Genomic DNA, 23,279 nt, shown 5'->3' on the forward strand with positions numbered 1-23,279 from the left:
ACTCTGATCTGTAATTCGTACTCCAGAGCTTCTCATGGCATCAGGCTGAGAACAAACTTGAGATAATTCACTTCTCCACCTGGATTCTTCTGTCCTCTCCTGATTCTTTCACTGTTACAAGTTTCTTACAAGAACAATCCTGCAGTAAATCAGCTACACAAGAATCTATTTTCAGTTTCCTTGGAAACTGCCCCCTTTAAATTTAATATATTAAATGCTTTAATGTATTAGTAATACATAGACATCTTTTTTTTTTTTTACATTTTATAAACCTAAATGGAAATTTTGGCTTCTGAGGTTAGACGATTCCTGATATCTTCCTACATTCTTTTTGAGGGCTCAAGATCAATGAGGACTGATGCCTGCATTTCCCCCTGCCTTATGCATTTCCATACTCATCATATCTCCAAGAAACATTGATTTATTTATCATGATAAGCAGAACACTTCTTCTAGGAGCTTCAATTTTATTCAAGTTAAATGTTTATATTGGCACCTATTTTATGCCAAAAATGTGCTAGGAAGGAATTATGAATGTAAGAAAGAATAACATAATTTCTGCCCTAAAAATAGGAAGTAGAAATTTCAACTTCTGGGGATACTGATGTGAAAGAACACAGAGCAGACATCTTTTTTAGGATGCATTTGTTCCCATTAAAATACTAGGTCCATCAAACCCCAGCACCACACATACACACAAAAGTCTTAAAATACTAGGTCCTCCTACTCCAAATTAAGCTCCTAGGTAAGAACACATTACATCATCTTCTTTTCCAGGTGAAACACTCAGGGTCTATAAATCAGGTGAACTGAAACCTGTTCATAGCAGTGTCCTTATAATGTCATCATAGACCCTGGGCACAGAGCCATGTTGCTTTTTTAAACTCCTTTACACATGATGGGGAGAGGAGTGTCAATGTGTTATTTCCTGTGCATCCTCCTTGGAACAATGCAATTTTCTGCAGGCTTCTTTTAAAAAAATCTGTCATGGCTCTACTCCCTCTGTGATTAAGTTTGTCCCTCTTTGTATTTGCATTTTTTTTTCCTTCTGGCATGGCCTAGAAACAGTCAGGGGAGATGTTTGGATTGCCGGGCAGTCGCGGTGGCTGGGTGTCATGTGTGGGCTCACATGTGGGTGCATGTTCCCTGCCTATCTTGTGCTAGAAGACATTTAAGACAGGAAGAAAAAGTAGCCCTTTAAAAAATGTTATCTTAACTTACTGAATATGTGTCCAAAGGCCATTTTTTTCTTATGAGAAACTCAACTAATAAAAAGGAATATGTTATCAAAAAGATTTTTTTTTTTTTGACAGCTAGATTTCGTAACTTGTTCTTGGCTCCAAGTTTTCTTACTTGGAGTATGAGGGATTTGGACAGAATGAGTTCTATGTTTCTGTTCATCTCTCACCTATTCTGATTTTTATATGCCTTTCTTCCTGGACATGCTATATTTAAATTCCCTTTGAAATGTTTTTTTTGTTGTTGTTGTTTTTTTTTTTTTTTTTTTTTTTTTTTTGAGGGCTGGGGATATAGCTCAGTTGGTAGATAAATTAATCTACCAATAAATAAATTAATTAACTAAATAATAACTTTTTTTCCCTACTAAGGTCAGATTAACTTTTGTTGTTGCATTAGCAGATCCAAGGCAGGTTGTATTGTGTAACTTAATTTGTATTAGGGCTTACCACAGATTTATTAATATTTTTACTACAGCAAAAGAACAGAAATAGTAAAAAACACAAAGCAAAATAATACTAGCTTTTATATCAGTATTGGATAACACTATAATCCTAAAGTCTAAGTGGTTTTTTTTTTTTAGTTGTAGATAGACACAATACCTTTATTTTATTTATTTATTTTTATGTGATATTGAGGATCAAACCTAGTGCCTCACTCATGCTAGGCAAATGCTCTACCAGCTGAGCTACCACCACAGCCCTCTAAGTGGTCTAAAGCAATACAATCAAATAGAATGAAATAACATAAAACTGTATTGCTTGTTGACAGTCCCGTGCTGTCCTCAAGGCTAGGTGGAGGAGAAAGGAGGGCACTTTCTGCTCCACACAATCATTCAGGGACTTTGGGTCTTTCTTGGAACACACTTATCTTCAACATGTGACTTCTAAAGTTGCTGTGGAAGGGGAAAAGAAAGTAGAAAATCACTCAAGGAAATGTTTTTGGCTAGAATTGGAAGTGGCCCCTTTGTATTAGCCAGAATTCAGGCATGTGGCTCCAAACTAATTGTGAGAAAGCTTCAAGACCTAGCCAAGCAATGTACCCCGGAAGACCCAGGAAGCCAGGAATGCAGGAGGGCTCTAGATTTCCCTTCCTTCTCTGGAGTGATGAATATAAGCCTGAGGTTGAGGTGATGAAAGAGCCTTTATGACCAGCATTTTTCATATACAGACATCCTACTCTGCTCCATGCCATTTCTCACAGCGTCTCCTGTCCTCATTCCACTGACCTTTACCATCTTTTACTTGACATTTTGTGGTGGGAGAGACAATGAGAATATGGATGAGGTTCCCCAAGAAGATGCGTTTTCCTAAGTAAAATAAAGAAAAGAGCAGCTCATAAAAAGATTGGAGAGATGTCAGAAAGGGAGTTGAGAGAGGCATTAGGAAAGCTGGATGAGGTAGGGTTCAATTGATATGAGATGGGAAATGATGATTTCAAAGAAGTCAAGTCCCATTGTGAAAAGTCTATTTGTCCTTGCAGTAGGAGGTAATGTTTTGAACAAAATTTTATGAATCTATTATAAAATTTAGATCGAAGACCTCATCTTATGGTAACTGCATTGGAAAATCCAGCAGTCACAATTAAGAACTAAAATCATTTAAGAGTAAGTCATTCCAGCTCTTATGTACTCACATAAAAACCACACACACACACACACACACACACACACACACACACACACCCTCACATCCAGTAACTTAGGAAGATGCTTTTAAAAAGAACATCCATCATTTTCTTTCTGCCTTACACTCTTCCAACATGGAATGGGAACATACATGTCTCCATTTATAAGCCCATGATGACAGACATCACCGTGTCAGATCCATATCCTTAAAGTAGAAAGCTTCTCCTATTCTCATTTTCTCTCCCAGTCTGCTCCTGGAGTTGCAGAGTTTTCAATATTGCAATTTTCCTGTTGCAATAGAGATTTCTGTTAGGTATTCCTTGCTTAAGAACCTTAGGTCGTGAAACACACTAATTCATCATTTTGTCTGGTTATTAACTACAAAAAGTTGATCCTCCTCATTTGTTTTGCATGGTTTAATAAAAACATTTTCTTGAAATAAATTCCTGTTTAAGTTTATAAGTGGCATTTTTTTTACACCCAAAATTCTTGCACTGAACAATTTAGTGGAGCCAACAGACACAAAGGTCTTGCCAAGAATGATTCTCACGAAGAGTTTGAAAGCAGTGAACCCTTGGTAGTCCAGAGTGATTCCTTGGTACTCCACCTCCCACCCACCACAGATATTAAAAGGAATTAGATGAGCCCATTCTGAAAGTCATGTAAAGTACCCCCTTAGTTGACACAATGTGTTTCTTTTCCCCAGGGATTTCCTGGAAAGGATGGTTCCTCTGGCCCTCCAGGACCACCAGGGCCCATTGTAAGTATTTCCAGAAACTACTGGGTGCACTCTTCTTTAAGTCATTTCATTTCTTTTGAGAATTTTCATTCTGTCAGAACTTTCACTCAACAGTCATCTCTCCTATGGTATAACAACTTGTCCCTTGGTATAGAGCTCACCTTAAAGCATCCTTTAAAAATAATGTATCCATATGGCTTGATAATTCTATCTCCGAGACACGGTCACCTTTATTGATTTAGCTTTTAGTTGACACAGGTAAGGCTTGAATGTGAAAGGACCATACCTGGCCAATAGTGTAGAGACTTAACATCTTCCCATCTTTGGCAGTTGGGAACAGGAATGAACAGAGCTCAGAAGCCTTGATGATAAGCGGTAGGGGGCTGTTATGTGTTTGTTACCCTTGCTTAAAAGTTGGCTGTCATAGACGAGAATGTGTGAGTCCTCACCTTTGTTCCATTTTCCTACCTCTCTATTAGGGCATTCCTGGAGCCCCTGGAGTCCCGGGGATCACAGGCAGCATGGGACCACAAGGTGCCCTGGGGCCACCGGTGAGTTTGTAGCAGTCGCTGATCAGTCACCACATTATTTCTGTGTCTAAATTTGCTGCCACCTCCATTGGTCAGAAACATTTATTTAGTATTGGACTCTAGGATTCCACAAAGGAACCTGGAGAAGCTCCTAGAATAAAGATTTAAGTTTGGGTTGTGCATATGTCATGGCCATAGTCAAACCATCCTGATGGAATGATCAATCATGATTTTGCTTCTATGTTTCTGTTGCTGGTTATTCTGTATTTGCCTAAGTTAACTCAATGTTATCCTTGCAAGGGTTTGGTACAACAGCTAGGTGTTAATTCAGTCTGGCTCCCAAGAGAAAAAAAAACACAAAGCTCAAGGAATTCATGGTTTAATGAAAGTAGGAATAGATTTTGCTTTGCTAAATTCTACCAGGAAGACCAAACTTTTCATTAAAACACATACTCATAAATGATCAGTGGTGTAAGTGGAAGCACAATCCTTTTTGTCTCCTGGGTTGGTGTTTAAATGTAAACAGTGTGAGGGGATGGGTTCGGGAAGATGGGGAAGTTGTGGGCGGGAGGGAAGACCAGTGAACACATCTGTTTCCTCATTTGTAAATGAGGTGATCGCATTCTGAGGCCTCCGAGGCTACACTTCCTATCTTCTATGACTTGCAAGCAGTTCCTTCTAGGTATTGGTACTAGCAATCTGGTATCATCTGTGTTGTGCTAAGTCCATGACCATAAATGAAAGCAATTGAAGTACAGGCATGTATTACAGAAAACATGCTGAGAGGTTGTGGCACAGTGAAATCTGATGGATGAGGATAGAAAAAGGTGATGGGTTAGATTTCTATTGATTCTTAATGGACTATTGCAATCTCATCGGCTTGCAACAACACATATTTACTGTCTTACTGGTCTGTAAGTCACAAGTCTAGCCCTGGTCTCACTGGGTTAAAAGCATAGTGCTGGAATTTCCTTTCTGGAGGCGCTAGGGAAGAGTCTAATTCCTTGACTTTCTGACTTCTAAACACTGCCCACATTCCTTGGCATATGGCCCACTTCCAGCTTCAAAGCCAACAGTGCTGTCTGCATCTCTCTGACCCTTTCTCCAGAGTCACATCTCTCTCTGATCACAGAGGAAAGGTTCCTGCTTTTAAGAACCTGTGTGATTACATTCATCCTACCCAGATAATCTTAGATAATCTCTCAGATAATCCTCAAATCCTTAACTAAATCCCATTTGCAAAGAATCTTTTGCTGTGTAAGGTGACACATTCACAGGTTTGGGGATTAAGTGTGAACATTTTGGGGGGCTTTTTCCTGCCTGCCATGGTGAACAAGACTTCACAGAAGTGTTGGCTCTGATTCACAAGGTGCCTCTCTTTCTCTCTCTACCATTTAGTCCTGTTACTGCTTATTCTTGAATCTCATTTCAATAAAATTGTTTTATCCTCAGGGGCCTTTGCAGGCTATGATTCACATGGAACATACTCACACACACACACACAAGGTATGCACATAAAAATGCATCTGGATTTCAGCAGACATATTCTAACTTGTATTTGAAAATAAGTGCTATCCCTAGCATCACTTTCCAAAGCAGTATACTTGTTCCAGCTGCATTGTAGTTGTCCAAAACGCTTTTACATCTCTTCTTTTTAAATCAAACTATCAGGTCACAGAAGAAAACTGGATAGCTTTATCTTCAGACATTTTATTATTTTTTATCCAAAAAGATGTTATTAAGCATGATTCTGTACATAGAAACATACACTGATACCCTCATGTGAGCAATTACACACACAAACAGTCTCTGTTATCATTTCATCACAAGCTTATCATTTCATTTGATTCTGGGCTATTCATTTTTAGGAAAGAGACTTACAAATGTTCTGTCTGCTACTAGGTTTCAGTCTGCTTTATAAACCGTGCTTCTAGAAGCTAGAGTTCCAGAATATGTCAGCAGTACTTAGGGACCAACGGGTTCTGGTCAAAGAAATGTTAGAGGCAGTTCATGTGTAGCCCAAGAGAGGTATAGGAAACATTAGGCTAGAAAAGGCTTCAGAGCATTCTGAAGTACAACCAGAAAAATACCAAAGTACCACTTGAACTTGGTTAGGCAATAAACAGACATATTTGTACCCTAGGGGATCTTCTTGTTCTTATTGGCTTCTCCTAAAACTAGTTTCCCTTAATTAAGCTAGCAAAGATCCTGATGCAAGAAGGATTGACTAGGAAAGGGCTAAGGAATAAAGAGCAGGAGATGGGGACTCTGGGGGAGTTTTAGTGGGGTGTGGAGTGGTAGAGTAAGACCTGGAATATGTTAAAAAGTATAACATCACCTCACGAACTCACCTGGCGTTTTGTGGTGCAGAATTGGACTCAAAATATGGGGGATACAGAAATACCTGGCTGGGCATAGTAGCACACACCTAAATCCCAGATACTCAGAAGGTTGAGACAGGAGGATCACAAGTTGGAGGGATAGCTGGAGAAACTTTAGTGATATCCTGTCTTAAAATTAAAAACAAAAAATAAAAAAAAAAAAAGTTTGAGGATGTAACTCAGTGATGGAAAGTCTGGTTTCAATGCCCAGTACTGCAAAAATAACAGTATTTTTTGCTCATAAATAAAACATTTGTTGATGGTATTTTTGTTATAAATCAGCAGAAAAGTAATTGTCAGAGATGGAAACCATTTGGTCTATAGATACTGGGTGAGGATCCACAGTAGGATTTCCCATCAGGAGCAAGTTGTTCTCTGAACTGTCCAGCCAGGCTTTCCCCTGCCTGGGGCTGCCATTGCTCACATGCCTGCTGGTTGCCAGGCTGGAACAGTGCTAAAGCAGACTCTGTGTCACGGTGCTGAGACCTTCATTGATTTCCCGTAGAAGTCTGTCTAGGAAGGCGAGGGAAAGAGACCAAGGGGGACAGACTGTACCACTGAAAATAGCAATGTGCTTCCCACAGTGTGTGCCAGAAATGCTTGCTTTCCTGTACTCCGCCTCCGGCTGCCAGCTCCCAAGGACAGATGTGCATTAGTGTTGCTGAGTTTTTAAGCACCGGCTTGAATACAGTGCCTCCCTGCAGTGGGGCAATGCAGGATGGGCGTCATGACAGAAGGGGCTCCTTGCTGCTGGGGCCAGGTGCTTAGCTTGATCTCAATATAGGTAGGCCATTTAAAAGTTCTGTATTAGAGGCCAGGATTCATGGGTTCTAGATGTGAGTCTGGCCATCTGACTATGGGAGGCACATCACTTAAAAGAAATCACAGAGCCTTTCTAAACAGGTCTCTAAATCAGTCATTTATATGTGATGAGTACGCACAATATGTGCAGGATTACATGGTGCAGAGGAGTCATGAAGGGTATAAGAGGTGACCAACACTATTCCACAAGAGTTAAAGTGGCCCTTTCCCACTTTAACTCTGTCAATGTCCCTTTACTTGGAAAGTTTAGAGAGAAGGGCATTTTAACATAAGAAGCTATAATACAAGGCAGAAAATGTGAAGTGCCTTAAGGGAAAGACAAGGAGTTTTCTATGCAAGTTCCATTGAAGGAGAGAAGTGAGAGAGGGGAGAGGAGGGGAGAGAATGCCCTCAGCTGCGGGTGGTGTAAGGGCTACAGAAGGATGCAGCCATTTCAGTGGGATCTTGAAATATGGGTAGAATCCCCACCCACAAAGACAGGCAGATGGCTTCCGTGGATGGGGATGAGGAAAACACAAGGCAAACACAGGAGCCCCCTGTTGTTTGCACATGTTGTTATTTTTAATTTCACCTCTGTCGTGGTGACCCTGGTTTTATTTCAGGCCCTTCTTATTCTCCACCAGTCCCATCGCAGGAAGCTCTAATGGGGCCTGGTCTATCTCCTAGCTGATGGACATCTTTAGGACAACTCTGATGTGTCTTTCCCTGGCCCGACTCTCCTCAGTGGACCCCAGTCCTCAGAGGCTGGGTCCCATATGTCCAGTGTAGTACACATGGTTTCTCCATGGTCCTTTCCCGCTTTAACTCTGTCACTGTCCCTTCACTTAGAATTGAGTCACATCAAACTAGGTCAAGCTCTCCAAATATATGCCACTGTGTCCAGTGATTTTTTGTTGTTGTTGTTTTGGGGGTTGCTTTTGCTGTCTGGGATGCTCTCCTGTCACCATCTGGTGAGCCCCAGGTTTTTTTGACTTTAAGTGTGTGTGTGTTCCCTTGTAGGAAGCCACCCTCACCTCCGTAGGATGTTGGTATCTCCTCCAGTGTTGATGTCTATCTTTGCACAGCAGTGATGGCTCCTTAAGGGCAGAAATTTTTTCATGCTTATCTTTCTAGACCTCAGCTCACCCTCTGAAACCGAGAGTACTTCATATGTAAGGAGAGATGAGAGAAGGAGCGGGTGGGGGAGAGGAAATGAACATTTGTGTGTTGTGTTTTAGTTAGGCTGATGTTCAGGGGAGTATTAGATTATTCTTATAGATGAGGGGTCTCTGAAGACCTCTGAAGCCAGCCTAGGAGGTTTCAGTTTGGCTTAGCAGGCATCTTTTATATGTGGAACTTGGACCATGAGATCATTTCTCTTCCTTCCAGTGCTAAAATTCTTTGCATCTATGAATGTAGCTACTGTATTCTCTTTTCTTTACATTTCAAGTGTTCCTGAAATGAAAGGAAAATGTGCCACTTTTTCCTGCCTACATCTACAGGGACTGTGTGTTTTCCCTCAAAGCATACCTTGGTGGAGTTATGGGCCTTCACTTGCTCAGGAATTTTTATTTTGTTTTTGTTTTACTTTGCAGAAATCAAAGGAAAGATGTCAGAGAAGTTGGAATAAAAAATAATTTCTTGCCATACTCATATTTCACTAAAAAGATCTTTCATCGAGACTGCCTACTATGTCCTTTAGCTACTTAATAACAAGCATCATAAGACTGAATTTGAAGAATTTCAGGCCCAATTAAGCAGCTCCATCTCTACCTACCAGAAAGTGCCAATAGTGGATGCTGCTATTGACCTTACAATCAGCTTGGCACTGTGATTTCTTTCTCTAAATTTGAAACATTTTCAAACAAGCCAACATAATAAATCATAGCAATGGAAATACCAAAAGTTGTACTGACGCAAAAATAAAAATATTCAAGGTAAAATGGATTTTTAAAATGACTCAAGTTGAAACCTATTTCTGAGTTACTAGAATTAGTTTGGTGGTTGGTATGTTTGCTTGTTTTTGTTTTGTTTCATTTTGTTTTAATTAGGAAAATATCATCTTCACTGGAATGGAAGATATGGACTAGCAGATGTGCTAATTAGTGCCTTCTTCCAGCAAAGTGCAGCTTGTACTTGAAGTGCATGGATTCTGGATCCCACAATTTGGGCTCTGTTTCCTGCTCTTCCATGTCTCTCTTATGTGACCTCCCACAGGTCATGGTGCATCTCATGGTGCCTAGTGAACTTCCTGGTGTATCTTTTCCTAATGTGTAAAATGGAAATACTCTTTCATACCACTGTTATAAAGAACACATGAGTTAATCTCGCAGGAGCATTTCAAGGTTTAAGGGGATAATCTTACAAGACAGTTAGAAGGGTTAACTGAAAGCACTGGAGCAGTCCTTGGAATGTAGTAAAAGCAACTTATGAATGTGCAGTGTCTTAATATATTAAAAATGTGGAATGTGTGCTTCTTTTGGGTTGCTGATTTTTCTTTTAGTTTTTCATCTGGTGCTTGAAAAGCCTATTTCTGTTGAGGACTTACTTGGTGGTGACATAAGTAGCTCTAATCTCCAGCTGGACCTATACTAGTGGACATTGCTGCCTCTCTGGAGACTTACTATTTGTGAAAACCTAAGGCATAAGGGAAAAGGACACAACCAGTACATTCATTTCCCAAAGAGAAGTGGAGCTGGTATGGGAAGAGTGCTATGTAAATCTTGTTTTTTCAAAAAAGTTTTTATAATGGAAATTAAGTATCTTTTTTAGCAGAATCAACACTTTTTCTAGTGCTCTAGAAACTTACACTGCAGTGTGTCTTAAATATTTTTCTTCTCTTTTTTTTTTTTCAAGCAAAGTATTGAAACAAAACATAAATTGGCTAGGTATGCAGACCTGAAGTAAAATTCAAGCATTCATTCACTTGGTGAACACATATTTTTGAGCTCCTGCCATGTTTCAGGCAGTCTTGGGAGCTGAGGACAGAGAAGTCCACAGCCAGGCACGGACTGTCCCATGGAGCTCCCATGCTGAGAAGAACCTACGTTCCCTGTAGAAGTTGGACTCCTTCTCTTTCAAGCACATGCTTTGCATTTTTCATCAATTTCTATTTCGTGTGGTATCTATTGCCAAGTAATAAAAAAACATGACATCCTGAAGAAACTTGCTTTGCATTTTAAGTGTGATTTCTTTGCAGAAAAACTGAACATGACATTTTTTTCCAGTAACTTTTTACAATAATTGTAAAAATTTCTTATGGGTCAAAGAGTAGCTTAGCCACATTATTAAACCATAACTCAGCTGAGATCTCATGTATATATGAGTGCCTCTATTGTAGAGAATTAGAGAGAATTGTGTGCCATTGTGCTGGACAAAAAGCAGAGAGAGACTATGGGATTTCCTAATATTATTTGAACTTGAACTCTCAGGTTGAGAGGATATTTTTTTCCCTTTCTCTTTAAAAATGCTCTTTTAAAAATTTAAACAGTTTAACTAGTTAGAAGAGATTCCTGAAATTAGTTATGAAACCTCCTTAAGGTTCAATACCTATGGAGTTCAGTGTAGAAAAATGTAAAGGACCTTTCTGGTGAATACATTGGTTACAAAACATTATTGTTGCCTGACTTCAATTTCTTAGCCCCAAATACCACATCTCATCTGCAGATAAAAAGCCTGGGGGAGTAAATGTTTATGTTTGGTGGGATTATAGGTCACTGTCTGTTTTATTCTTGATGTTGCATAACTATTTTTGCCAAAGCTAAGAAAAATGTCTTTATCAAATAAGAAAAGATGCACTACCACTACTTTTGACTGAGCAGCATCATAAGTTAACTTGATTTTTTTTTTTTCCATTTGTATAGGGTCTTCCTGGAGCAAAGGGCGAACGCGGAGAACGGGTAAGTCTCTCTGGCTATTTGGGGCTGGAACTGCTGAACAAGCCATTGCCTAAGCCTGTGAAAGAACTGCATATATCTTCGTGGTTACTCATTGCTATTATACCAATCTCTCTCCCTTCCTCTGCCCTGCTCCTGACTGTTGTTGTTAGCACATTTCCCAGTAGGAACAGCCCCATGGACTTGAGGTCAGAAGAATGAGTTTTTATTTTCATTTTTGTTCGATGACCTTAGGCTCCATTCTTTCAGGATAAAATGGGCAGAATCAAACTCATTTAATTCACAAAGTGGATTTGACAAGGAAATTATATAATGATGTAGAAGAACTCCCAAAGGTATATAGGTTTATACAGATTCCAAATAATAGCTTTGAATTGTTTTCTTGATGGTCCATCATTGGCATCCAAGAAGACAGTAGCTGATGTAGAACTAAAGAACTGGCCCCCAAACTTAAATCAATTTATTTTAGGGGACTTCTTTCAGAAATCGTGCAGTTGCTGATATAGTTGTGTTATTGACTATAACAGAAACGGCACTGTCTTTAGGCTCATCTGATTACCTCCATGAAGCTTGGGCAATGTGTTTAATGCTGGTCAACTATAAAATGGGTTTATTGTGTTTCCTCTGAGTTGTTATTAGTATCAAAGGAGCCACTACTTGAGAAAGTGCTATATTTTATGAGCTCTAAAGAAATATAAATGAGGCATTAAACATATATAGGTTTGTTTTAAAACTATTAAATATTTTGGAACCTGGGACCAGAAATGCTGAGTTGAACTTTTTAATGTAATAAGGACTCTCAGGAACTTTGAACCCTGAGTGCATGTAGCCTACTGCTCTGTGGTGGTCAGTCTGTCTTGTTGCTAGGAGCCTAAGAGCCCTGGTGGGAACAATGGATCAAGTCATCCATATCCTGGTAGACCTGGTATGTGGCTGTGCTTTAGAAGTGTGCTTTTCTCTCATCCAGGGTGACCTGCAGTCTCAAGCCATGGTGAGGGCAGTGGCACGTCAAGTATGCGAACAGCTCATCCAGAGTAAGTGTGTCATAGTTGACCGGGTTTTACCCCCTTGCTGTTCACATGGAGTTTGTCTTTCCTGTGACTGTGAGCCCCAGGAAAACTCCTTGAAAACTTGTTGGTGAAGACTCTGTGAGCTTCATATGGCCACTTCTGATCCATCTAAGATGTCCTTACAGACTACCCTTGGCTCAACATCCATGGTCCAGGAGCCAAATGCCTGTGTTATCAGTCCAAGATCTCTGGGTTTGCCCATGTGGATTTAATATGACTGACAGGTCAGATCTCATATTCCTTTCTTGCTGTACAGATAGATTTCTTCTCAAGTGTCAGCACTTGAAAGCTACCAAACTGTGTCTTCAGAGGCTACCTTCATAAAGATGATTCACCTTAATTCACATGATTCTTATTAATTCACAAGATTTAAATCAGTATCTCCTTTTTATCTATTTTATATCTGTTATCTTTTGGTTAGGCTAAAGTCCTTCCCTTTATTCCTTAGACTTTATACCAATGCACACATACACACACACACAGTGACAGGGTAGTTATGACATTGGATGGGACACTTGGAATTTGTGCCAAAGATTATGCTAGAATACAGTTGTTAAAACACTATGTCTTCATTTTAAACTTGCACCTTTTAATGGGACTGGATTTCATTTTGCATGTTTGCTCCTGCCAACCGACTGTATATATTATCTCAGTAATTTAACCAGAAGGTTGCTAGACTGGTGGACCCTTCTCTTTTTCCAAGTGATCTGTTTAATTCCAGAAGAACTGAATAAAGACAAAATATTCCTTGAAACCCACCCAGCTCTAGCCTAGCTCTGCCATCTAAACCCCACCCAGAAAATACCCTCCTTCTCTAGGACCAACATTGGCAGAGTGGCTGCCTTGTCAGCCTCAGGGTTACAATTATTTTAATCCAGGAAAGTTAGGGAGTGAGGCCAGGAGACCCCTGAAAATGTCCAAGGAGGCCTAAGGGTCTGATCCAAACTTCCACCTGAGTTCTGAGATCTCCCTCTCCGGGAGGCGTGGAGTGAAACTCCCTGCATGAACTTGGAAGAGCTTTCATTAAGACACAAATATCAGGACAAACTGGGGACAAAGGCTACTATCTTAAGATACAGAGTCTTGCTCGATGTATTTTAACTCAATTTAATTTAAATAAGTGCCCAGGTTAAATGTATACAGGAGAGACAACTTACCAGTTAAATGATATTGTTTCAGTTTTGTGCCAAAACAGGTTCTTTAAAACCAATACCATAGAAAAGGGAAATTGAACTTGAATCTCCTCTGGAATAGAATACATTCAAAACTCTCCCATCTCCTTCATTATTTCATAGGTTTCTCATTTTAATACAGCGTATATGAATAGACCATTATAATAAGAAATCTTGCATGACTTGCTGAACATCACATGAAGAAAACTTCACAATATTTGTTGCCTTATTCCACAATAAAAATGAAGCCTTTTATAATATATAATTATTTAAAAATGGAGGGCTCAAAATTTATTTTTCTCCCTTAGGAATTCTCAGATTGTTGTGAATGACTTCAAGGAGGTAGAGTCAGGGAGTTGAGACAAGAAAGTTTTAAATATGTCTGTAAAACAGGGAAGCCCTGCCAGTCAGTACAGCTTGGAGATGGAAGAGATTGTATGCAACCCACTCAGAGACTGTATTTCTGGCAATTCAGTCATCCTCCTTAATATGGCTTTGGTCTTCCTCTGGGTTCCCTATTTTATTTCTTAGGCTCCTGCTCAGGACTTGATTTATCAGTTAGTGTATAATTCCTTACAAGCTCAGTCATCTGCTTTTTAGTTTTCCATTAACCAGAAGAATTATGCTAAGAAGACTCACTTGGGAAACTTTGAGGCCAAAGTGACAAGAGCTGGGGATGTGATAAAGGACAACCCTGGTCAGTGAAGGAAGCTGAGAAAGCAGATGTGGACACACTTACCTGCTGCAAGTGGGCTGTGCCCACAGAGAGTCCTCTAGTCTCCAGGAGAGGGTCCCTAGTTGCAGTCACAGTCCAACTCTTAAGACGGCATTGGAAACATTTTAGAAGTACTTCCTCAAAAAGTGGCTTCTATTTTTTTACTTAGCTTTAAATATTGAAAACGTTATAAGTAATAATCACTTTTGTAAAGATCTCATCTCCTGATGATGTTGGATAAAAGAGGGATTCTGGTGTCAAGTGCTTTGCAAATCTATTCTTCTAATTATTAAATTGCATTCTTACAGTCACAGCTGGGTTAAAGGATTATGGGAGAGAATGCCAGATTTTTATTATATAAAGCTAGTAGGAGTTTTTGCAGCTGGGACCTAAGAAAAGTTTCCTGAAAAAAAAAAAAAAGGCTTGGCAACCAAGATGAGTCGAGACAGAGAACTTGTCTGGGGATTTGTGAGCAAGAGGGTGGGGCTGGCTTTGTAGGTTGGAAAAAAGACAAATAACAAGGGGGGGGCAGTGGTTGTTGTAGAAAAAGGCAGCTGGGAGAGGTTTAGGGGTCAGATAAATGTTGGGGTGAAGATAAAATTTATGACTTCTGCTCCATGATGCTTGTTGCGAAGCTGACGTGAGCTCTGGAATTCCAAACACATGAGATGTGACTCGAATACAATCCAGCAGTTAATATCATCCAAAGTAAAATGTAAAAAATCCTAAGTTGGAAATCAACGTATTTCAGAGGGTGTGGTTTTTTTTTCCTTCCCCTTGGTGGGTATTGAATAGAATTGTTTGAGGCCTTCATGGAAAGTACCCCCATCCTCCCTTTCTTTTTGTGACCATTCATTGAATGCTGTTTTCTTGCTTCATACCTCAGGTCACATGGCCAGGTACACAGCCATCCTCAACCAGATCCCCAGCCACTCCTCATCCATCCGGACTGTCCAAGGGCCTCCTGGGGAACCTGGAAGGCCAGGCTCACCTGGAACCCCTGGTGAGCAAGGGCCCCCAGGTGCACCCGGCTTCCCAGGAAATGCAGGTGTGCCAGGGGCACCAGGAGAACGAGGTAAGTTGGGCCACTGCTCTTATGGCAACTCCTCTGAGAAGGGGACGATGACACAGAGCATGGTACTTTTATGATGATAAAGTCTGAAGTAATAGACCTAAATTCATTCTACCCCATCTATTCTTTTAATTTTTTAGTGGTGGTGGTAGGGATTGAACCTAAGGCCTTGTGCATGCAAGGAAAGCACTCTACCAACTAAGCTATATCTCCAGCCCCTGCTCCATCTATTCTTCAATTTCTTGTTTATCTGTCCCTGAGTTGAGAAAATTGAGCAGTGTACAAGGCATTCATCAGGAGCCACATCTGTTTGTATGACACAGAAGGGTCAGAGCCCCTGCTCACCTCTAAGAGGCTTTTGAGTTCATGAAAAGAGATGTCCCCACTAGATGGATGAATTAAGGAGCTCCTTCTAGTGTTAAGAATTAGAAAATGCTCCCTCACTCTGGGTAGATGTGGCATCCCGTGTGTGTCATGGCGAGCCGGGAGCTCACTCTATACACAGATACGGTGCTTTGTGTGTGTGCACAGTGCACAGATTGGGCAATAGCCAGTGGCAATCCTGAGAAGAGTCCCAGTCATATCGACCTGTGACTCACACATCCTTGTATGGAACATACAGCTGTGAACTTAAAATTAAAATACCATGTACAGCTCAACTTCCTATAATACGAGGAAATAATTATTTAACAGTTTCTTGGCCAGTGCTTTATCTTTTTCACTGAAGTCTCTATAAAATAGAGGTCTCCACTTCACCTTCTCTTTTACTATCTATGGCTCTTAAAAGTATTATATAACATATGGTGTGACACTACGTTGTGTACAACCAGAGAATGAAAAGTTGTGCTGAAATGAAAATTGTGCAGAGAATGAAAAATTGTGTACAATGAATCAAAATGCATTCTGCTGTCATATATACTTAATTAAAATAAATAAATTAATTTAAAAAGTATCACATAACACAAAAATAAGACACCTTTGACCAGGCTTGGTGGCGCACGTCTGTAATCTCAGAGGTTCCGGAGGCTGAGGCAGGAAGATAGCAAGTTCAAAGTCAAACTCAGCAAAGGCAAGGGGGCACTAAGCAACTCAATGAAACCCTGTCTCTAAATTTAAAATATATATACAAAATAGGGCTGGGGATGTAGCTCAGTAGTTGAGTGCCTCTGAGTTTAATCCCAGGTACCAAAAAAAAAAAAAAAAAGGACTGTTGAATTTCACCTAGTTTCATTCATTGATCATTCTAGAAGCAGATAAAAACGATGTAGGAAGTTGGGGTCAAATATTAATCTTGAAGAAATGAGGGGCAAAATTGTCAGGAGATGAAAGTGTGGTCTGAGACACTATTTCTAGAACTTAGGTCTGGGAAAGCTGAGTGTTGCCTGTCTTCTCTGCAAGTCATCCTGCATTTGTGGGAGGAGTGAAATTAATTCCCCTCATAAGATTTGGGATATGACTGGAGATAACAAAGACGATATCTCACAGTCATCGTTGACTCATGCCTGCAGGCCCTGTGCATTTCTGCCTCTGCTCTTTTGTACACAGTGTCTTTCCCTCCTGGGAAATGTCCTCTCCTCCCCTTATCTAGCATACATACGTCTTACTTTTATTTCAGGGCTCAGCTTAACTTCTGTCTCATGCATGTAGCTTTTCTTGATCATCCCAGTGTATGGAAACCTCCGCCCTGAACACCTGCTGCACTTTCCGTCTCTCCCTTCCAATCTAGCGCCACTCTTCTTGTGATAGTGAAGGGCTAGTTTGCTGAACACGGGTCAAGTGTGAATTGCTCTGCCTAATGCTTTGCATTTAATAGGCACATGCTAGATGGCAATTGCTTTGATTATGATCCAGATATGATTTTTCTTTCTGGAGGTTTTTTCTAGTGTCAGGGCATAGAATCTGCAGACTAGAGAAGGGTCTTATTCCCTCATAATGTGTCACAGACTTGGTTGCCTGGCAGGTGGCCCCCTCTGTCAGCAGAGTACCTCTGATGGTGTTGGGGATGGAGAAAGTGTGACTCGGGAAGCACAGAGCCAGCATGGGGGTCACCCCCGGCTGGTCACTAGCTGCCTTTGTTCCTTTTGGAGGTTGTGGCCCTGTTCTTATTGAATTGAGACTTTCCTGCTCTGTGAGATTGCTAAGTGAATAGACCTGAGAAAATCACCCAGTAGTTCTCAAAGAGTGGCCCAGACAACCACTGGAAATAGGAAATTCCATGATGTGATTTTCTTACCCACATGTAGGTAAGAATTCCTTAAGATGTAGAGGATGACAATAAGACAGAAAATGAGAGATGCCCTTTCAGTGTGGGGAAGGTGATTTTAATTGATAGATGATAGGGGTGTTTGGAGATTGCTAAGTTGGGGTTTATAGGCCAGAGTCCAGCAGGCTCTTCATTTACAGCAAAGCCATTTTGGTCATAGCTGGGATTCATTTCTGTAAGGTGTGCAATGATGTTTTGCTCTTTGCCTTGTGCTCCAAACACCCCAGGAAGGATTGAGAGAGAAAAAATATCTGTCTTTACACTGAGCCAAAAAAATAGACTTTTACAAACAGAGGTCTTCAGCCATCTGTTCTCTTGATGCTCCCATTTTGCATAAAAGGATGCAGATGAAGTTATTGAGGCCTAAAGAACTCAAAATCAGTTCATTGCCAGGACCGTGTTTTTATTCTACTATGTACAGTATGATTATCATGATGCTACATAAAACAGTCTTAAAGAATGTGCCATTGAAATGAGCAAAAATAAGTGCTATTACTAGGCAAAACAGTAAAGTATAAAAGCAAAATTTAAAGGAGTATGACTGTATGTGTGGCTTAGCACTCACATGGACCTTACTTTCTGCTGAGGCTCCATGGGTTACACTAGTTCCCCCGCCAAGCTCATGACTCTATTCACACTGGCTAAATTTTCATCAGAAATGCACCAGCTGATTTCTCTACTATCATTTTTTTAACTTTTAAAAACTTGATATATAGTAAAAAATGTAATGCAGAATGCTTATGAATCTGTGTGCATGTAAACATATACAACTGAGGCAAAAGAACTAACTATAATTGTGTTCTATTTTCTTCTTTCCTTCAAAGCTTTAGGGGAGATCTTGAATATTATGATCATGGTTTGAAAGGCACTATCCTGGTACAATATCTTTAACTCCATCTTTATAAGAGAAATGGCCATAGAATATGTGTTTAGAGAGCTGAAGAAAACTTACAGGCGTCCCCTCCATCTTAGCAATGCAACAGAGATGGCTTTTCATGATTCTCCTTATTACCAAATAGAGAGAATACAGTTTTTGCTCAGTCTGATTATCTCTCCTCATCAACCCTTTGTCTCTTTAATTTAAACAAAATCTTGTTTATAAATTTGTGGGGAACAATCTCAGCTATCTTCTCACTGAGATTATAATACATAATCCTTAGAATGGAAAGATTCAGAGGGTTCTTATGGCTTGTGCTGGTCAAGTTTTCGGTCTAAAGCTTGAACTCGAACTTGGATTTACCTAATTACTGGTGCTCAGAATTTAAGAGGCTTAATTTGCATGATGCCATGTTATGCAGCTTCATTTCTCACCTGCTTTTTCTTATCCTGTTAGTTTAAGTTCCTCCAGGGATTACTGTATTGGTTACTTCTTCCTAAACCTGGCACTGTCTTCGGATAAATAGTTTTTCATACCTGGGTCCTTGTTATCCCAAAATTCAGAAAAAGGGTACAGTTAGCCCTAAAGTTCCTCCATTGTTCCTTGAACCTAGTGATGGCTCTTCTTTACCTCAGATCCTTCTCCAGTCATGGTCTTGGATAATCCTAACTAGATCCCCTTCATAACAGACCCATTTTTTTTGGTATTTTTGTATTTATTCTTTTTAGTTATACGTGACAGTAGTTATATGTGCATTTTGATATTATACATACATGAATATAACTTCCTATTCTTGTGGTTGTATGTGATGTGGAGTTTCACTGGTCACGTATTCATATATGAACAGAGGAAAGTTATGTCTAATTAATTTCACTGTCTTTCCTATAAACATCCCCCCTCCCTTCCCTTCATTTCCCTTTGTCTAATCCAACAAACTTCTATTCTCTCTCCACCCTTATTGTGTGTTAGCATTCACATATTGGAGAGAACATTCAGCCTTTGGTTTTTGAGGATTGGCTTATTTTACTTAGCATGATAGCCTCCAGATCCATTCATTGACTGGCAAATGTCATAATTTCATTCCCGTTTCTTTTGTAAATTAGTTTTTTCTTGGTGCATTAAGATTGTACATAATAGTGAAATTTGTTGTGACATATTCGTACATGCATATAACATAATTTGGCCAATTACATTCTGCACTACCTCCCCTTTCCTCTCCTCCCTCCCCCTAGTTCCCTTCCTTTACCCCTCTGGAACAGCTCCATTTCTAATTCCAACTCTGCACATCATTCTCACATGATTCATCTGTTCATTTCCTTACACTGTTTATTTAAAATGTTCATTATTCACACTACTATCTTGAACTAAAATTAACCAAGTTGACAATGAGTTTGTCGGTCTGTAGCTCACAAAATTAACTTTATATTTACTTGAAAAGAAAAAGAAAGTACTCCTGATTTCTGTCTTCATGCAACTCCTTCAGTTTCAATGATTCTTCAAAAATGATTGGATCAGAGGTACCATGCAACTGAAGGTTTTCATTTTTAGGTTTTCCACCCATAACAGCTGGAATTCATATCTGGTTTGTTTTGTGCAATAAATCAGCAAATATGTATTGAATGTAGGGCTTATGTAAGGCTTTTTGGCTTGGCCATATGTAAGATAATACCATTATTTGTGGCTTTCACTTATTAGGCACCAAATGCATTTGCCAACTATTGTACTCAATTTGTGTTCGTACTATCTCATTTGGAGAAAATAAAAGACATGGTTTGATAAAGAAGAAATATGGACTGTTTCTGAATGTTCAAGGTGAGAGATAGTAAATGTTATGTGAGTTAGAAAATAAATGATTTCAGAACGTAGAGGGAGATGTCATTGTGGTCTTTGAAAAGAAAGTGTTCAAATACTGGGTATCAGTTGCTTAGCATGCTGTGTAACCCTAATAAAAATCTTATGAGATCAGGATTAGTCCTGTTTTTAGGTGAGAAAACTGAGGCTGTGTTTCCTTTCCTGTGCCCTGTTTCTGTCTGTGAATTATTTAGTGAGTTTCATAAAGGAGAGTTCAGAGCTGTGCAGAGTCCGATGAACCCTCTTTCAGGATGACTCCTAACAACCACAAATTCAAAACATGTGACCTGTTGGATTGGCCAGAATGTCCTGGTGGGCTGTGGCCGGACTATTTGCAAGCTCTTTGTGCACTCTGATTTGGTATGTTTGGATAGCATTGGGGCATCTGTGACTGATCCATTAGATAAAAACGAATGTGATAGAAACCATTTGGCATGGTTATACCATTTGGCACATGACAGTTCTCCCAGCAACTTAGCAAATACTCAACACCACATAACAGAGTCCATCTGGAAGAATTACCTGTAGAGAAACTGCTCATAGATCTGGCACTTTGGAGGACAACTCTAGAATTTAGACTTCTATTAGGATATTTGATTTGGAGGCAAAGAGAGAGAAACATGGAATTGTAGAAGTCAATCCTTTTTAGAAGAAAAATCATTTCGCCTCTCTAATTCGTGAAGCTGCATTATCTGAGAGTAGCATACTAGTTTGAACAGAATGTGGTTTGGGGCCTCAGTGACATATGGGTTAGGATCCTAACTCTGCAACTAGTTACTAACTATGTAATCGTGACTCCCTAAGCTTAGATCCTAATTTCTCAGAATTTTCATTTGTTCAACCAATGCTTACTGAGCATCTGCTACATGTCAGGCAGAGTGCTTGGCATTGACAGCATGGTCGGTAAGGCAGGCATGCATTTCCCAACTTTCAGGCCACCTTGCTAACTATGGGCAAGACAGATATTAAACAAATAATATATGAATAATTTTATTTCAGTTGTGTAAAGTGCTAAGAAAAAAATGTGGGTTGCAGTCTGAGCAAAGGAGACTCTGACTTAAGTCTACAAAGTCAGTGATATTTTAACTGAGACCTGAGAGTTTGGTAGGAATTTGAAATATCAATGAGAGAGAGGGGAAAGCATTGTAGGCAGGGAAACATCACATGCCAACGTCCTGAGGTGGGAAAGGGGTTGAAACATAAAGCCATGATTCTCAATCCTACCTGACATGTTGTCCCCTCTTTACAACAAATATTTGTGACACCTTCTTTACTTTTCCAAAATGGGATTCAGAGGTAATAAATGCAACCTATCTTTACACACAAACAAATAATACCAAATAAAGTACCAAAATGTACTCTTGTATAACAGAAAGGGAACTAAAAGGATATCAATCTAGGTCAAATAATTTATTTCAGTATGTAGTTAAGTGCCAAAAAACCCTATATAATTATTTCATCATCCAAAAATTCTTCTAGAAACAACTAAGACACATAGAAAATAGCACAGGCAGAACGTGGGGGTGAGGAGGAGAATAAGAACCCAGGAGAGGAGAGGAGCAGACAGGGGGCTCATGAAGCAACCAACACTTTGTAGTTCTGGGTGAGGAATTTGAACTTGATCTTGAAAGCAACAGAAACTTCCCCATTTCTCCTTCAGAATGCCATGATAAAGAATTGCGCCATCTGCATTTGTCTTTCTTGTGCTCACAGTGAAGATCTATTACGGCAAAACACTTGATTGCCATTATGCAAATAAATGTAAATGATCTCCTCGCCTTTTTAACCCAAGGTTTATTGGCAGGGAGAGTTCCCCCAGGGAAACCCAATAGAAAAGGAGCTGCCTTGCTCTGATGCCATAAATAAATCACAGTCCCTTTCATGGGTGGCAGTGGGGGCAGCAAACTGCGACCCTACACTAAAGCTAACCTTTTGTGCCTAATGCTCATGAGAAACCGAGACAATAGGGCTGAGAGAAAAAAAAAAAAAAAAAGTCCTGGATAGATTTAAAGTTTGGAGAGAGAAATAGGGTTTTTTTTTGTTCAGTATTCCTGTGGTGAAGAGATAGAAGGGCTGAAGATAAATCTAGCAGAAAAATTTGATAAGAAATCAAAATAAAGGTATAACAACTGTGAGCCAGGATCACTGTCATGGTAGACATCAATTCTGTGAAACTTCTTAATGCCCCATGTATCCTGACTTATTCCTGGAAAAATGATCTGTAGGGGGCAGGCCAACTTGATTAAAGGTAGAGCAGGTTAGGGCTTTCATTACAACTCTGGTTGGCACTTAAATATGGACAAGTCTTGCTGTGATTTTGTACGACACTTGATACTCAGTTGCCTGACTGTGCTCTCTCGTCTCATTGCTGTTTGAAACACATTTTCCTTCTTCTGACTTGAGTCCCATTCTAGCCCCTCATTTCCTGAGAGAAAAGTCAAGATAGAGTTTGCCCTTTTCTCTCCCAGTACTATCTGGTAAGTCCAATTCAAATGCCTTTTAGATAAGACCTTCTGAAACTCTGCTGGATTAGCTTTTCCTGAAGTGTGGTCACGTTAACGCATGGACAATGAATGCTCTTTCCTTTTTCCTCTTTACATCATCTTTCATTTTTTAGGGTTTCTCCCCCACTCCCACCCCCACCAGTTGTGAAGTGACTCATTACATTGATCACTGCTGCAGAAACTTTTTGCGTTAGTAATCTGCTGCTGTGTAACAAATTTTACCTTAGAACTTGGTGGCTTAAAGCACTGAACATATGTGGCCTCCATTTTTGAGGGCCAGGGATGTGAGTTTATCTGTGCTTTGGGCCCAGGGTCTTTCACGAAGTTGAAGTTGATAGTCATCCAGGGCTGTAGCCAACCAAAGCCTTGACTAGGGCTAGAGGATCTGCTTCAAGATGGGTCCCTCTATTCTACTTTGCTCAGAACTGGTGCTGAGAGAAAGAAGGAGAAGGAGAAGCAGAAAAAGAAGGAGGAGTTGTCATTATTGTTCCCAATGACTTCTTTGGAGCTAGTCTCAGGAGTCACAAGCCTTTCCTTCACCATGTT

At 39.9% G+C, this 23,279-nt stretch overlaps 1 protein-coding gene across 5 annotated transcripts in view; it reads left to right on the top strand.

Moving 5' to 3' along the window:
- Positions 1-23,279, top strand: part of Col14a1 (collagen type XIV alpha 1 chain) — a 201,088-nt gene that overhangs the window by 165,024 nt on the left and 12,785 nt on the right. For all 5 annotated transcript variants that reach the window (XM_076835506.2, XM_076835505.2, XM_076835507.2 and 2 more), the window contains exons 41-45: positions 3,569-3,622; positions 4,081-4,152; positions 11,177-11,212; positions 12,177-12,243; positions 15,053-15,241. In XM_076835506.2, coding sequence (XP_076691621.1) covers positions 3,569-3,622; positions 4,081-4,152; positions 11,177-11,212; positions 12,177-12,243; positions 15,053-15,241 — 418 coding nt within the window. The remainder of the gene's footprint in view (positions 1-3,568; positions 3,623-4,080; positions 4,153-11,176; positions 11,213-12,176; positions 12,244-15,052; positions 15,242-23,279) is intronic.

This window comes from Callospermophilus lateralis, chromosome 16, assembly GCF_048772815.1.
Source record: "Callospermophilus lateralis isolate mCalLat2 chromosome 16, mCalLat2.hap1, whole genome shotgun sequence".
Classification (NCBI taxonomy): domain Eukaryota; kingdom Metazoa; phylum Chordata; class Mammalia; order Rodentia; family Sciuridae; genus Callospermophilus; species Callospermophilus lateralis.